This window comes from Apus apus, chromosome 18 (assembly GCF_020740795.1).
Source record: "Apus apus isolate bApuApu2 chromosome 18, bApuApu2.pri.cur, whole genome shotgun sequence".
Classification (NCBI taxonomy): domain Eukaryota; kingdom Metazoa; phylum Chordata; class Aves; order Apodiformes; family Apodidae; genus Apus; species Apus apus.
Genome location: NC_067299.1, coordinates 566218 through 581650, shown reverse-complemented (window position 1 = coordinate 581650; position 15433 = coordinate 566218). Strand labels below are relative to the sequence as shown.

At 50.4% G+C, this 15433-nt stretch overlaps 1 protein-coding gene across 3 annotated transcripts in view; it reads right to left on the bottom strand.

Annotated features, from left to right (window-relative positions):
* Positions 1-15433, bottom strand: part of CLUH (clustered mitochondria homolog) — a 31869-nt gene that overhangs the window by 5073 nt on the left and 11363 nt on the right. For all 3 annotated transcript variants that reach the window (XM_051635620.1, XM_051635618.1, XM_051635619.1), the window contains exons 3-20: positions 14814-14985; positions 14508-14651; positions 14170-14297; positions 13375-13529; positions 12057-12182; positions 10583-10730; positions 9807-9899; positions 8585-9279; positions 7230-7447; positions 6573-6677; positions 5382-5482; positions 4009-4161; positions 3370-3432; positions 2467-2711; positions 1636-1720; positions 845-998; positions 330-469; positions 146-226 (exon numbers count right to left, since the gene is read on the bottom strand). In XM_051635620.1, coding sequence (XP_051491580.1) covers positions 146-226; positions 330-469; positions 845-998; positions 1636-1720; positions 2467-2711; positions 3370-3432; positions 4009-4161; positions 5382-5482; positions 6573-6677; positions 7230-7447; positions 8585-9279; positions 9807-9899; positions 10583-10730; positions 12057-12182; positions 13375-13529; positions 14170-14297; positions 14508-14651; positions 14814-14985 — 3006 coding nt within the window. The remainder of the gene's footprint in view (positions 1-145; positions 227-329; positions 470-844; positions 999-1635; positions 1721-2466; positions 2712-3369; positions 3433-4008; positions 4162-5381; positions 5483-6572; positions 6678-7229; positions 7448-8584; positions 9280-9806; positions 9900-10582; positions 10731-12056; positions 12183-13374; positions 13530-14169; positions 14298-14507; positions 14652-14813; positions 14986-15433) is intronic.

Sequence of the window (15433 nt, the reverse complement as noted above, 5' to 3'; positions counted from 1 at the left end):
GGGCTTCACTGACCACCCTGCAAAGCAAACTAATCTCTCCTTTTTACTCCTCAGCTGCACAGTCTAAATTCAGACATGAACTAAGACTCCCAAGCTCCAGGTGGACACACAAGGTGCTGCTTCTCCCCCAGCACCGCGTACTTACGTATTCTTGAATCGTGTTGGGATGTTCAATACCCAGGACCCTCTCGCTCATTAGCACCGCTTTCTGCTGATTACTTAAGGCCTAAACAGAAGACCCAAGAGCAAGTCACACAGTGCTGTGCACTTGAGCAAGCATGGGGAAGGAATGAGGGGACTCACAAGACCCTACCCAAGCCCTCGCTTACCTCTGAATAATCCCCCATGATGTAGTTGAGCCGAGCTAGCAGCCTCAGGCAGGCACAGATTTCTACATGCATAGCACCATACACATTGTTGAACAGATTTAAGGCTTCATTGATGAGCTCACAGCCCTCCTTCAAGAAACCTGAAAAGAGTTTATTAATATACATCTGTATGTTAAGTAACCCCCAATACCACTGGAGAAATATGGTGGCTGTGAACTAATGTCTAACCTAAACCTCCCCTCTTCCAGTTTAAGACCAAGTTATGAGGCCACAGGTCACTACCTTGTGTAAGAACTAAAGCCTCAGATAAAGAAATTCCTGCCCTCCATCCATCCTTGTTTATTGCTGGGAACTTCAGGGCAGGTGTGTGTTTCAGACAGTCTTGTACACCAGGACTGTCTACCCAGCCAGGGTGGGTGGGGTGTGTGGGTGGCAGGCAGCAGGCCAAGCCACCCCCGCCCTGCTCCTCCCCTTATCAGCAGCCCCTCAAGGGCAGAGGTGGGGTGGGTCTGTACCTTGCTGAACCTTTGCTTGCCCGCTCTGGAAGAAGTGGAAAGCATCTGAGGCTTTGGGGTTCACATGCTTCACAACAGGGAAGATGTTGAGAATGTCCTCTTCTGTGAAGGTGGGCTTGTGCCTGTTGTCAAAGTTGTATTCCTTCAGCAGGATCTGCAGGGACAGAAAAGACCAGAGGCCATGGTCACCACTTCCACAAGTGCTTGGCAAGAGGGAAAATGAGCTCTGAACCCTGCATGTGGATTCACAGTCAAAACATCCCCAGTGCCACCAGCTGCGGCCAGAGGTCTGCAGGAAGGTCATGTGCAGGCCTGCACCACCAGGTGTGTGTGGGGAAATAACACCACAGGGACAGTGCTGGAGCCCCTGCCAGGGGAAGCCCACCCAGCCAACCTCCCACACCCCATGGAGGAGCCAGCAGGCAGGGCTGGCGAAGGAAACCCCCTGCTCTCCAAGCAAGGACAACCCCCGGGTCCTGCTCTGCTCAACCAGAGAAGTGCTTCTCTTTGGATGGGGAGGATGTGTGTGCACCAACTTAAGGTGAGGGTTTGGTTTGTCAGAGCAAGCTACAGGAACTGTACTCAGGCTGAATCATCTTCCAAGGGAGATGCACAGCACATCTGACCTAGAAGGGAACTCGATTAGAAATCCCCTTCCTCAGGGCTGGAACTTGAACTCCAACATTAACACCAAAGACCTTCTCAGGCTCACATGGTCTCCACTTTACACTTACTGTTTATGTTTCTCAGAATTTAACCTGATGGGGAAGAAGGGAAGACTTGGATCTTACTTGGACTCCAGTTTTGAGGGAGATTTCACGAAGTAGGGTGATTTTCTGTAGGTTATACACTTCAGCTGCTTGGTCAGCATTCTCACTGCAAAAAGCACACACAGGCTTCAGCTCTCAAGTGAGTTGCTTCTGCTCAAGGACATCCCTCCACTGTGGTGTATCTGAAGCACAGGTCCCTGCACAGCTGGGTGCCAACTGGAACCAGTTACCTATTGTACTTTACAGCAGGTGCTAATGGTCTAAAAACAACTTACAGAGATCCACAACAGCACTTTTTACTGAGCTCCCATGTGTGCTCTCTTCAGAGCTCACTGCAGAGCCTGGATGCCTTTAGCTCCTGGTCAAGAGGGACCTGGCCCTGAGGTGAAGGAATGATCACTGTTGTAGCCAGCCAGTCATAGTTTTTCTCTTGGGCAACTCTGTACTTCCAGCACTCACTATCTGCCTCATCCAACAGCCATATTCACCATCTATGTTTCAGATACAGAAGCTGTCCTTGGCTTTGGAACACCAGTTCCCTTTAGACACCTTTGGCCACACTCCTTCAGCTTCTTGCCTTCTGCTCCCCTCTGCACCACCAAGGAGTGGTGCCCCTTCCTCCTCTGGTTTTCCTATTTGCCTTTGCCTCACAGGTTTAATCTCATTTCCCATTTCATTTGCCCTTCCCCTGCTGCTCCTTGCCTGATTTCTTTCCATTTTAAGCCTGTCAAACTCCCAAGAGTACAAACTTCTGTTCAAACAGAAAACAAGTCAAAGAGGGCAGGTCCTAGCATAGAACAGGAAGAGTTGGTGAGAGTCCAGACACAAGTGAGGGTCCTTTGCTCTACTTACCATTCAAGACTAAAATCAAAGTAGTTCTTTGCTTCTGAACAAATGTTCTTCCAAAGCTCCTGAGGGGTCATGCTGGCCCATGCAGTGTTATCTGCATTTCCAAGGTTCCTGTTTCTCCTTTTCTTATTCTTTTTCTTGGAGACCAGCTCATCAGCTGGAAGATGGGCAATGGGATTTGGAAAGGAACTTAGGAAGCAATTGAGGAAGTGGCTGATGGCAGCTGATAAACCTGACAGCTCCACACCCTGCAGCGAGACAGAGAAATCAATGGTGGAAGACACTTGCCATCACACAGGCACTGCTGACCCCAGTCTCACACAAATCCAGTCCTACCAGAAACAGGAAAGTATTCCAGGAGAGGAAGGCAATATATGCAAGAGCAGCTAGCACAGACAGAATGTTGTAGATTTAAGTATATACCTACATATATACAAATGCATAGTTCCATTTTGGGCTGCTACCTGGGACAGAGAAGCTAGGGAGCATAAGGAAGGTTTTGACACTGGAATACAGGCAGGTGTGCTGATCTGCTACCTACGAGCAGCTACAAGGATGCAAATCAAAAAGATTCTTAGAAGGGCAAAAGCAACAGTATTGAAGGGTAAAAGGTATTACATAGAAAACAAGCTATGATTTCACTTCTAAAAGCCTTCAAAATAATGAATGAGAATCTGGGGAAGAAAAGCATGAATGATTGCTCTCTGGGAAAGCTGTCTTCAAGTGGGAACTTGTTTTCCCTCACACACAGGCCTGTACCTATTTTAGCACTAATGAGATTGTACTTCCCGTTGCTAAGCAACCCCTGTGAACTGACTAATGAGAGAAGAGACTCCAACAGCTCTATTTGTGGAAAAAGTCATTAGAGAGGACACACAAGGCAAGAGGTTAGACTGCAGGTCATACCTGGAGGTACGTCTTGAAGATGTGTTTAGCCGATCGAGTGATCAATTCACTGATTCCTATTTTCTACCCAAAGGAACAAAGAACAGAGGCTGAAAGTCAGTTGGCAATAACAATGAAAAATACACTTTGAAGTGGGCCTTTATCAGGATATGCAGAAGACATTCTCCAGCAGCAGGGATGTTCTGCATTTGACAACACCCCCAGACCCAGGGAGGAGCACCCCCATGCAGGGTGAGCAGGAGCCAGCCCGTGTGGCACCGCACGGCTCCCACCCTGCTTCCAGGATCTGTGGCAGCCCCAGCCTGCTCACAGCCAGCCCTGCTCACACTCCCAGCCTGATCCAAAGCCCTGATGGTTCTCAGAGGCTTAAAAAACACATGGCTTAAAATCCAACCGTGTTACCTGCTTTTACTCTTGGGAGGCCCTGAAGCACTCTCTATACCAAAGGACACTCAACATCACAAAAGCCATTAAGGATCTGGGAGTAAAACTCCCCATCCACCATTTAAGTCCTTCTCCCTCCTCCTCTATTTTTGAAGCTGTTGATCTTTACACAATTAGCCAAGCTGGAACCTATAGAGGGCAAATTATGCCAGAGGTGGTTTTAATCAACAGTCGGAAGTCAAGCCTGATGCTTACAAAAATGTGATCCAACTGAGCACGGCCAGGGGTCTTGGTGATGAAGTTGATCACTTTGCCTAGATAACGCATGTTGATGCCCCTCTGGTGCATGGCCTCTGCTAAGGTGGCCCCATCCATCGGGAGCACCGTGTGGTCCAGGCAGTCCTTGACCTGCAGGGTATACAGGAACTTTAGTTACTGAAAGCAAACATGCAGGACAACAACTCAGGCTTCATCCAAGTCCCTGTGCAAGCAGAGCCAAGGGTGCAACAGGACCCGGTGGAGCAGCAGAGAGGACTGTGATCAGAGTGTCTGGAGTGGCCCAGGAGAGCAGCAGAGACAGTGACAGCATTCCCAGCTCAGCACACAGCTTCCAGCCCCCTGCCCACAGCCACATAGGAGCTCAGGAGCAGAGCAGGGACTTGGAGAACTCCTGTGGTCCAGGCAGTAAGAACCACTTCCCTTTGGCACCGCTTGTTGAACTAACACTGTGGAACCAATGGGTTTAAGGGCCTCGAAGTCACCAACTAAAAACATTTCCAATGAAAAGACTACAAGGAGTTGTGCACACTTAGCTGATAAGGAGGAATGGCCCTTGCATTCTCAGTTGTGTTGCAGTGCTGATAAGGAGCCACTGGCACAGGTCAGGGAGCGCAGCGCTCGGGGCCCTGCCCGGCAGCCTCTTGCTCACCCCATGTGCTTGTGCAGAATTCTGGGTTTAGACACTAGTGTATCAACTGTCTTAAAGGTTATGCTGACTACAAAGCTACAAGATTTAGAGTTCAGAAACCTTCCAACAAGGAGAATCCCCTTCTACAAAAGTCCAACAACTCCTGAGCCTCTAGGAGTGGAGATCATCAGTTCCCCCTGCCAGTTACAGGACCTGCTCCTACATCCGCATTAGCAGCAGATTTAGAGTCTGGAGAAGGGAAGAGCTGGTGTTTCTTAATCAGCATCCAAACTACTTAAGGCTTACAGAGGGACTTTTTACATTAGATACTAGCAAGAACAATTTCACAGTTCACTCCAAATTATTAGTCACCAACTGAGTCACCTTCAGGGTCAGATAATACAAGAAGCTGTGCAGGTTGCCAAGGGCAAGGGAGCATGACTTACGTGGTCTTTATTGTCCCAAACTTTTTGCAATAGCTGTTAATTACTAGTGCCAAAAATTCTTTGTTGGCTTGAGGTGAGAAAATTGTGCCACGATGCAAGATGGGATAAGGAAAACCCCTCTGCACTTGCACCACTGGTGCTTGCACTGTTCTCCACAGATCACCACCAGTGCCAGACCTGGGCTGCCCAGGGAACATAGTGATTGCTTAGCAGGTGACACTGCTCCCTCAGTGCTTGCTCAGAGTGAGACATTCCTGCTGTCCTCCAGTCCTTACCAAACCTGGAATCTGACATGACAGCAAGAACGCAGCAGCATCCTTCAGCAACTGCTTCTGATCCTGCACCTCCTCTTTGCTAGATTCGGGAAAACGAACACCTTGGAGAGGAAAAGAGAACAACATAAACCACATCAACTCAAAAGAAGAAACAAGACATACGCAGAAAGCATATAATAAGAGAAGATAACAGTTAAAGTGGTTCTGTCTCCCTGGAATTCAAGATGTGTCTTCAAAAACTCATCTATTCTACCATGTGTTGATGGAAAGAGCATTAGCTGCTCTGCTTGGTTAGTGACTGTAATCTCTTGCCCACTCATTCATTAATTCAGCTTTTGAAAGCCCAAGTTCTGCCCTTTATCTGTCCCCACTCTATTGTGAAGTGCTGTGCATGCTGCCAGTGCAAGAGTCAGCTGGCTAGACTGGAGTGGGAACATTTCAGCAGATGGGCCAGCAAACACTGAGTGCCAGAAGCTCAGGGCCTTCTGGACACCAAAATTAAAATAAGGTTTTAAGTTCTAGCTGCAAAGCTGGTGCCAAAGCACTAATCCTTACCAGCCTCGGAAGATGCTTGGGTGTTTCAAAACACATGCTCCTTCTGACACATTTATTCCAAGCTAAATTCAACTATGTGGCCATTCCCTTGCAATTTGCACGCATACAGCCTCAGTATTCACCCCCATAAACACCCTGGGAGCTTCTTCTGTGATTCCAAATAAAACCCACTGATTCCAGCCATGGAAAGCTGCTGACAATGCCTGCAACTGATGTGTGTGTTGGAAAGGGCGCTGTGACCTGCTTACCATCGTGTTACTAAAACAAACCCTGCCCTTCACTGAGGATCCAACATCTGTTGTTTTCTGTGTAAACTGCTATATTAGAATAAAACTTAATATTTTTTCCCCTCCCTCTCCTTCTTTTCATGTGGTCTAGCAGCTGGGATGCTGGAGAATGGCACGAAGATTCTTGGCAGCAACCTGCAGACCTCCCCCGAGCGCAGCGGCGGGAGACAGCTCGCTGGCGGCACTGGGAGCTGGAGCAGGGCAATCAATTACACTTCCTCTGCATCCCTGTGCTTCATGGGGGATTCTGCACCATGCCCAGCCTGCCAAAAGCCAGCTAGTTTTTGTCTTTATCTGGCTAGACACAGTCATGCTCTGAAGGACTAAACCCAGCTCTTTGTACACATACCTGGTGAGAAAATATCTGGGTTAAACCGGATATCAAATGAGGTGTTACTAATGGAGCCTACAGCCTTGCAGGCGTTTCGAATCACTTCTCTGCTTTTGGGATCCACTGGAGCAGGAAGAAAGACAGAATAAAATTAATGTGGATTTCAGAAAATGACAAGCCCAGCTATTAAAAGTTTTATAACTAAAAGCAGCAACAATGGTGCATTCTGCAGAAAGCCATTATAAAACCAATCAATTATAAGATATTTGCAAAGGAAGATAGCTGCAAAATGCAAAGTCTGAACAAGAGCACATAAGATGACCCAGAAAACCCATGGACCTCTCCACCACTCAACCACTGATACTCAGAAATCCAAGCCTGGGATTCCCAAACCCAGCCCTGCCCCAGCCCCACTTGCTGGCCAGGCCCTGGCCCCTGCAGCAGGGCTGATGGGCTTCCTGCAGCCAGAAACACTCACTCCCCTGCCCCACCAGCTTCCAGGACCATCAGTTAGTTCATTGCTGTGTGAAGACCATATTGAGAAGAGCAGCCAGTGCTGGTCCTGGTTGACATCAAACCATCACCTCGACCCCCCAGCCTGGCACAGCTCCTGCCAGTGACACAGCCCCGAGCCCAGGCAGGCAGCCTGGGCTGCTGCTGCTGAGAATGAAGTACCTGCTCCATCATCAGATGCAATGGTCTCAGCGAGCTCCTTCACCTGATCAAGTCCAGTCACGTTATCATCTATTTTACCATCCTCTGACTCAGACTTCTCACTGTCTGCAGCGCCGTTCTCCGGAGAGGCGCCATTTTCCAGCGCTCCTGAGCTCTCCTGTTTGTTGGCTTTCTGCTGCATCAGCTGCAGTGCAGCCAGCTTCATGAATAACAGGTACCTATGGGAAAGGAAAAGCAGAATTCAGCACAGCAGGACACTCCAAGAGGATAGCCACTGCTCTGCAAGGACAAACCTCACCATGTTAGCATCACAGACTGTACGGTTTCCCCTGTGGGAAGGCAGGATGTAGACCCTCTTCCCATGAGCTTTTCCAAGGGCACATCAGTTTGTGACAAGAAGCAAAACCAAGTGGATTTTCATTACCCATCATGATAGGAAACCAATCTCTTGCAGTGGTTACAAATGGCTTCCCACTCGCAGCACAGCAGGCAGCTCAGGAAGGCTCTGGCTGCCAGAGGCACAGGACGAGTCAGACACAAACCAGTGGCAGCTTTGCCAGAAGACCTCAGCAGGGAGAGGCCCAGCCTCTGCCGGCCAAGGAAGAGCAGCAGCACCCTACAGCCACGGTCCTGCAGGCTGCTGGTCTGGAAGCTCTCCCAGGGACAGCAGAGCCTGCCTGCAGGCACACAGTGCCAGGCAGGCCCTGGCTGCAGAACTGGTTGCTCAGCAGACAGCAATGGGAGGGCTGGTCCTCCTGGCAGGCAAGGCAGCAGCTCTGGCCATCTGTGGTGGCAAAGCACCTGCAGCACTTCACATGGGAAGTGGGAATGTCGACATCAGCACCACACGACTTTGCCTTGTCTTGCTCCCAGAGCTCCCACCTCCTCGCCTGCACCGAGCCAGCCCCAACGCCAACACATCCCACCATAAAAGGGCCTGCAGCAGTTCCCATTGGGAACTTCCTTCAGCCTCTAGGAAAACAAGGTAGCATACAAGGCATCTTGAGAGCCTTAGAAAGAAGCATAAATCCTTCCCATTCCCTAGCCATCAGGTGCACAGGATACCTGCAGGGAAAGAAGAACTTCCAAATGTTTGGACAGAAAACAACAAAAAGAGACCTGGAGATTAAAAAGCAAACCACCTCTTTCTATGGCTCCTTGAAACCCTGTCAGAATCCCTACTATTTTCACTTCTCGTTAACTGAGTTTCTATAATTGCACCTGCAGGGCCAAGCAATGGGGAAATTAGCTGCCCACTTCTGGGAGTTCTGTTGTGATGTTCCTGGGACAGCGCAGCACGGTCCTGACCTGGACTGTCACTGGCTGCAGGTGCAGGAAGGGGGAGCTCAGCTCACCTGTGTTCTACAAAGGCATCAACAAGCTCTTGCCGGAGACAGCAAAGTTTGTGTCTGTGCTGCTTGGGGAACCCCATTTTCTTACATTCCTCTGGCATCTCCTCCCCTTCAACAGGCAGGAAGTTTAGATCTGGAGGGAACGTGCGGAGCAGGTCCAGGATGTAGTGACGCCCATCGTTGCCAATAATGCCTTTGCACTCCACCGAGGAGCACAGCTCCACCTCCTCGTTCTTGTCATTGAGGACTCTGTGCTTCTGGATCTTTAGTGGCCTGCTGGTCTTCTCCAGCAGCTCCAGATACTTGGGGTGTGAGACAACTGTCTTGCCAAAGTCTATTGACCCATAGATGACGCTCTGTTCCTGCTCCCGTTCCAAGATGCCAGGAATAATGGACTGAGCTGTCACCCTGTAACCTCTGTAATCCACCACCACAGTCCCCAGCGTGTACAGCCCTTCCACATCCACAGCATTGTAGGTCCGCACACCGTTCAGATCATTGGTAGGAGCTACATAAGCAGCAACATCTCCCCCAAAGTCTTTGTAGTGGTCACGGACGTCAAAGCCCAGGCTGAAGAAAATGTTGTTCCAGATGAACATCTGCATCTTGGTCTCCTCACTGGGGTTGATGGCCATAACGTTGCCATCAATGACAGCCATGGCTCCTCTTGTGGCTGCTGCAGTGAAGTCACTGTGAACCTAGAGGCATGTAAAGAGAAAGCTGGGTAAGGAAGGGCTCCCACCCTCCCAGCACCTTGCTCTCAAAAGCTCCCTTCACATTATTCCTTCCCTCCTCTCCTCTTGATGGCCTTCCAGCAGGCAGCTCACTTTTGAGAGCCTGGCTAGTGCCTTGGGTACAAGTTCCAGCAGCCAGAACATACGGGATTAGCATGGCTCAGTCTCATTAGCTCTCAGCAGAGAAGAGCTTAGGGATAAGAGTGTCCCTGTTCCTCTCACCCACTTGGAGGACTGGATCAGACAGATCAGCAGAGGAGCAGGAGGCAGCTGCCTCAGGTCAGCAGGGAGAGACAGGGCCAGGGGCACAACCCTTCCCCATGGGACTGGGAGCAGAGGGCAGACATCTGGAAAGAACATGACCCTTTAGCTTACAATTAGGGATTCTCCTCTGGCAGCTTTTAAAGGGTGGTCCACGTGAAGCCTCCAGGCACAGCAGAGGCAGCAAAGAAGGGGCTATGTGAGGAGGTGCCTGCACAGCCCCAAGTTACCTTGAAAATGGCTCGTTCCCTCAGCAGCCTCTCAGGCAGGTTCTTGCGTGGCAGCTCTCGTGTGGTCTGCAGCTCCTCGTTCCAGTCTCTGGTCTGAAAGAGTCAAAGCCTTGTGGGAAGCAATGCATTGTGCAGGAAGGGACTCACAACTCTGTGTTTCTGCTTTACAAGGCATTCGTGAGAGAGGGAAGGGGAAGGGGCAAGAATTTAGGCTGCCATAGAGATCAAAGGAAGTGAATTAGCAGCAGGAATAAACACACCTTTTAACTGGAATTTATTCAACAGCAGTTTGGGTCAGATCTTGCATTAGCCCAGGTGATGCGTAGCAATGCCACTGGCTCTGGAGGAGCACGGTGCAGGTTTCATCAGCCAGCACACTGATGTGCTCACACCACAGACCAGCAGCCCAGGGGCAGCAGTTACAGCCCTGCACTGCTCATAGCCTGCAAGGCTTTGTGCTGCAAAGCTGCAACTGGAGCACCTGGAACAGTTTTCTTAGAGACACAAGAGCAGCTACCTGACTGGCAGGGAGGGGGGTGCTCTGCCTTCCCTGCCATGTGCTCCTCAGAGCAGGGACACAGGATTTATAAACACCTGAGCAGAGGCTGCTCCCCTCAGACCTTTATGTGCTCAGGGAGCTGCAGCCGGGCAGCCCAGCCCCTATAGTCAAGGGGGCTCTGTGAAGAACAAGGACTCCCACAAACATCAGAGGTCTGCTTGAGAAGAGGTAGTAGCCAAGCTCCTGGCAGGGCTCTGGGGCAGAGCCAGACCAATACCTGTCCAGGGATGTGCTCTTCGTAGCCCAGTCGAGAAGTGTAAGCGTCTTCTGCCCGGACACAGTCCATGGCATGTTCCACTTGCGGAGCCGTCCAGCTGTACACTTGGAAAGGAGTGGCTATCCTTTCAAAAGGGTGTCTCTGAACCCTAGTTTGGGAGAGAAAACAATTAGACATCTTCCAAATGAAGATTTCTTCCTATTCTAAGAGAATTTTCCTTCTGCTGCAACATCAGCTTCTGACAAACAACAGAACAAGACGAGGCCTCAGGGGCAGCAGTGAATTCCACTTCACAAGGACTATAGACTCCATGATGACTGGCACAGGCAGCATCTCTCAGCAGCAGCCTGGAGAAGGACCTGGGCTCTCCCCATCTCTTATCCCCACATTTTATTCCCAGTTGTATCCCCCGAGATCCCCACCACACTCTGCCTCCAAAGGATGTCCCCTCCCACCCCTCAGGCTGCCCTTGGTGCTCACAGGGGTCCCTAGGGGCTGTGCTGTGAAACCTGCCCACAGCACCCCCGAGGAACTGGAAAAGCAAGTGGTACCAAACAGCCCCGTGTGATCTATCTGCTCTCAGCAGGTACTGGAGTCTCATCTGTATTTACTTCTGGCCCAAGAAACAAAACAGTATAATCATTTTTAAATGGCCAGATAGTCACAGTGGTGGCTGGAGCCTGCTGCTGATTTCCAGCCCTTGTCTAGTGTCACTTTCATCTTCTTAATGAGAGCAGAAGCAGAGCTCTTGAAAGCCACACAATGTGCCTGTCAATTTGCACCCTGCTGAGCTGAGGCAGTTCATTAAGTGGACTCTAAAGAATGACAGGCTTTTGCACAGGACCCACTGTCCTGGAGCAGAATAAATGGTCCCTGCAGCAAGGACAGGAGAATGAAACAATGCATTATTGTTTTATTATTATTATAGGACCTAGAGGAAATTAGAAAAAAATTAACAAGCACAGCCATGTTAATGGCCAGGTAGCAGCCCAGTTGCTGCTGCAGCATGTGGCCATACTGCCATGGCAATGGGAAGCTGTCGCCACCCTCTGCTTTAGGCAGAGCCAAAATCCATAAATCTACATGCTGTGAGCAAGAGTCATCTGGGAGCTGCAGCCAAGAGAAACCCCCAGCAGACAAGGATGAGGACTCTGGGCTCCTCTGGCCTCAGGCACTGCCGTGCTGAACAGCCCCAGAGAAGTCACCTCGGCTCCAGCTCCGTGTTCCAAGCCTGGGAAAGCCAGTTACCCCAGGCTGCTGCCATGGTGCTGAGTCAGGTGTTCTGTGGTCCTTGCTGCAGAGACTGGTGTGTCCCAACCACCCCACTGCTCTTGTGAGCCCAGGCCAGCAGGGCAATCCTTGCTTTGTCAAGAGTGGCATCCAGCTCCCCCAGAAGAAGCCACCTCACTGAGCCTCCCCAGGCAGCTTCACACCAGACCACTCAAGGCAACTAGAGAGGAAAAAGTGCTGCTACCGTTTCTTCTGCAGAGCAGAGAAGTTTTTTTTGAAGGTAGGGCTGATCTGGTTAAGTAGTTCCACCAAGGAATGACTGAGAAAGCTGGGGTTTGCAGGTTTGGGATTGAAGTTGTATGCAGTAGACCTGCAAGAGAAAAAAGAAACAAAGTCACATGTGGCCATCATACCTGAGGCCTCCCACGCCCTGGGAAGGCAGTACATGCATGAGATCCCACCTATGGAAGGCCAGCACAGTGTGTCCTCAGGGCACAAGGGCTGATTTCACAGAGCTTCCCCAACACACCAGAAGGCCTTCGCTTACCAGAGAACCCAACAGCAATGGCACCAGTTACACCAAGCAGCTGGTGTCTTCCCCAGATACAGAGTCTCCTGGCTGGAGAGCTGCCAGGAGCACACCGACAGGTCCTGCTCTCCAGGCCACATTTTGCCAAACTCAAAAAGGCCACTTGGTTCATGTTCATTGTGCCACTTGGTCTCCTGGGACCTGCACTCAGATGTGCTCCCTCAGACTCATTACTATAAACACTTATTTTACAGCTCTGGGGAAATAGTGGACAACAAATAATTTCTTCCATGAAGAGACAGAGGTGGAAATGTGCTTGAATTTTATCTTCTATGTTTTAAGCTCTCCTTCTCTTCAGCTAGCTTCATTCTCCTTCTGTGAATTATAACCTTGTATTTCAAACATGCAGTTATGGTTGCCCAGGCAATTATCTGGATGGCAGGATCAAGGCCACCCAGAGATGTTCCTGTGCTGATGGTTGCTCACGTACAGCAGGTTTGCTGCTCTCAAGTTCTCTACTGCTCACCCTCAACTCTACAGATCTCTGTTACAGGGCTGGACGGACCCTGTGCCTCCCTCAGCACAGCTGCTCCACAGGCACAGCACAGCCACTCTCACAGTCTCAGAGTCACTACTTGAAAAAAAAAATAAACCTACCCAAAACTCTGCCCAGGTTGAAAAGTTCTGACAGGCTGTGCTTTTGCTCTAGGGCAAAATGAGATAGTTGCAATGGTCAGGAAGGAATTCCCTCCCAACTCAAAATGCTCTAATTAGCTGATGACATTATGGGAAGTTTAAACTTTCCCTAAAGCACCAGGCATTTATCCACGGCAGAGAAATGGTACCCAGCATAACTGAACAGCCCAATCCAGTAGAGCAACTCCTTCAAACCCCTGCGAGCAGCCAATGGAAACAGGCCACTTTCCACCCAAAAAACCACCCAAAACAACAGGTGTTTGTTGTGGGTTCTTTTTCAGTTGGCTACAGAAAACTCCTTGCTGCAGGGCAGGACAGGGGGAACCTTGTTACTCACTGGTTCAGGTAGAAGCCCCGGGTGGAGGCGGTGATGCTGACGTGCCGGTCCTCCACCGTGATGACGTACAGGTACATGAGGTCACCGTGCATCTTCCGGTTCCCGGGAGGGGGGTTCCAGCTGCTCATCGTCAGCACCTTCAGGCACTGCAAAGGCTACAGAGGAACACAACAGAAGCAGCTCCTGTCAGCAGGAATTGATTCCCCCGAGTTACAGAGCCATTCCACGCACACGCCAGATTCCTTCTGCCTGCCACACTCGCTTGTTCCAGAAACAGCTCAGAAAAAAGAACCCGGTCTCAAGAGCAGCACCTTCCTGCAGCCACTGGCAGTCCACTGCTTTGCCTCAGTTTGCTGCCTTTCACACCGTAAGACACAGGCAAAAACAGACACCCTGGGCCTTTGGGCTGCACCAGGCATGGATTTCTTGCTGTACTGGTTTTCAAATGGCAGCTTCTAAACCAGAAGCCAAGTGGGAGGGTATGGCAAAGCAAAGGGTAATTTGTAGCCATCTGCAGATCCTGCCTCTAGGACATAGCAGAGAAATGCAGTTCTCCCTTCCCTGCCACCCCTCCCAACAGGACTGGCAATTTTACACTCTGTGGATGTCCAGACTGGGTGTCCAGTGTCTTGCAGACAAGCTCTTGGACTTTATGCTTTTGCCTAAGCAGTGCCATTCCAGCACTCATTAGGCATCAAGCAGAGCAAATCCCAAAGTCCACTTCAGTGCAGCTTTCAATCCCTGAACACTGGTTTGCTGCAAGGAATGTGTGGATAGCTGTTGTAATGACTCTACCTTCCAGTCTCTGTTCTGGGGCTGGAGGGCACACAGGGGTCTCTCTTTGCTACCTGGCAGGATATGTTCAGGAGGGGTGCAGTCAATTTGATCCATTTCAGTACCTTTCTTCTTCCGTTTTCCACTGTCTAGAATGTACAGAGATAGAAAGTCAGTGTTGAAAAACTCAGCATTCCCTCCTCCAGTAACTACTGAAGGAGGAATGCAGAAGTGCTCCCAGTGTTCTCAGCACTTCAGAATGACCTGGAGCAGCTGATCCTTACGATGCATTTTAACGAAGCAAGGAGTCAGGGGAAAGAAAACACTGACCATACCAGAGAAGCCCTTTTGCCCCATACCTCCTAAGTCTCCTTCAGTGAAGACACTCAGGAAGGACAGTGAATTACAGTCCACACCATTGAAAGCATCTGATGGGTCAAGACTCTTCAGAAGGTCCCGAATGTGACGCACGTGTATCCTGGCTTCTCGCACTGTGTACGGCTCTGATGAGCAAAGAGGGAGGAAAGAAACTGGAATTAGAGAGTTGCTTACTCCTCTGGCACACAGGTCTCACAAAGGAACCACAGGAAAGGGCTGCCAAGTGGCCAAGACCACTCCCTGTGAAAATTCTCACTTATTCCCTCCCGAAGTCTGAAGAAACTTGCCTTCCACCACCTTCAGCAGCGAGCCCTCCTGCAGTCCTTCAATCGTTTTGAGCTCAGCAAAGTTATCGAGGACGTTGCCATCCAGCTGCAGGGAGAAGCAAGTCCGGTGGCAGGTATCCTCACGGTCCATCAAAACTTGGTGGATCTCTTGCACCATCTCTTGAGGAGAGACCTTAGGAAGGGAACAACCCAGACAGTTATTAGTCCTCAAGTGTGTTCTTGCCAAACTTTGTCCCTCTGCTGCAGAATCCAACACCTCTGGTACCTCTCCAGGCCCGGAAAGGCTGACTCTAGCTCTCCCTCCTGTCCCTGCTGAAGGGCACTGCCACCTCTGGCAGGGTTGGCCACCCCAGCTCCATCCCACAGGGCTTGACACCCAGAGGTGTCACAGCTGGTGCTGTGCCAAACACTTGGTACAGGACAAAGGAACAGAAGGTGATGGAGAACAGTGGGGGCTCTTCCCTTAACCATTCACATGGCACATTTGTGGTGAGGATCTGAGCGCTGCCCATGGAAAACTGACCATTTCCCCCCTGCCACAGTCCCCACAGGGTGGTGTGGCACATCTGTGCCAGTGCCACCCCTCCAGACAAGGCCATCTGCAACTGTGGCTCCTGCGA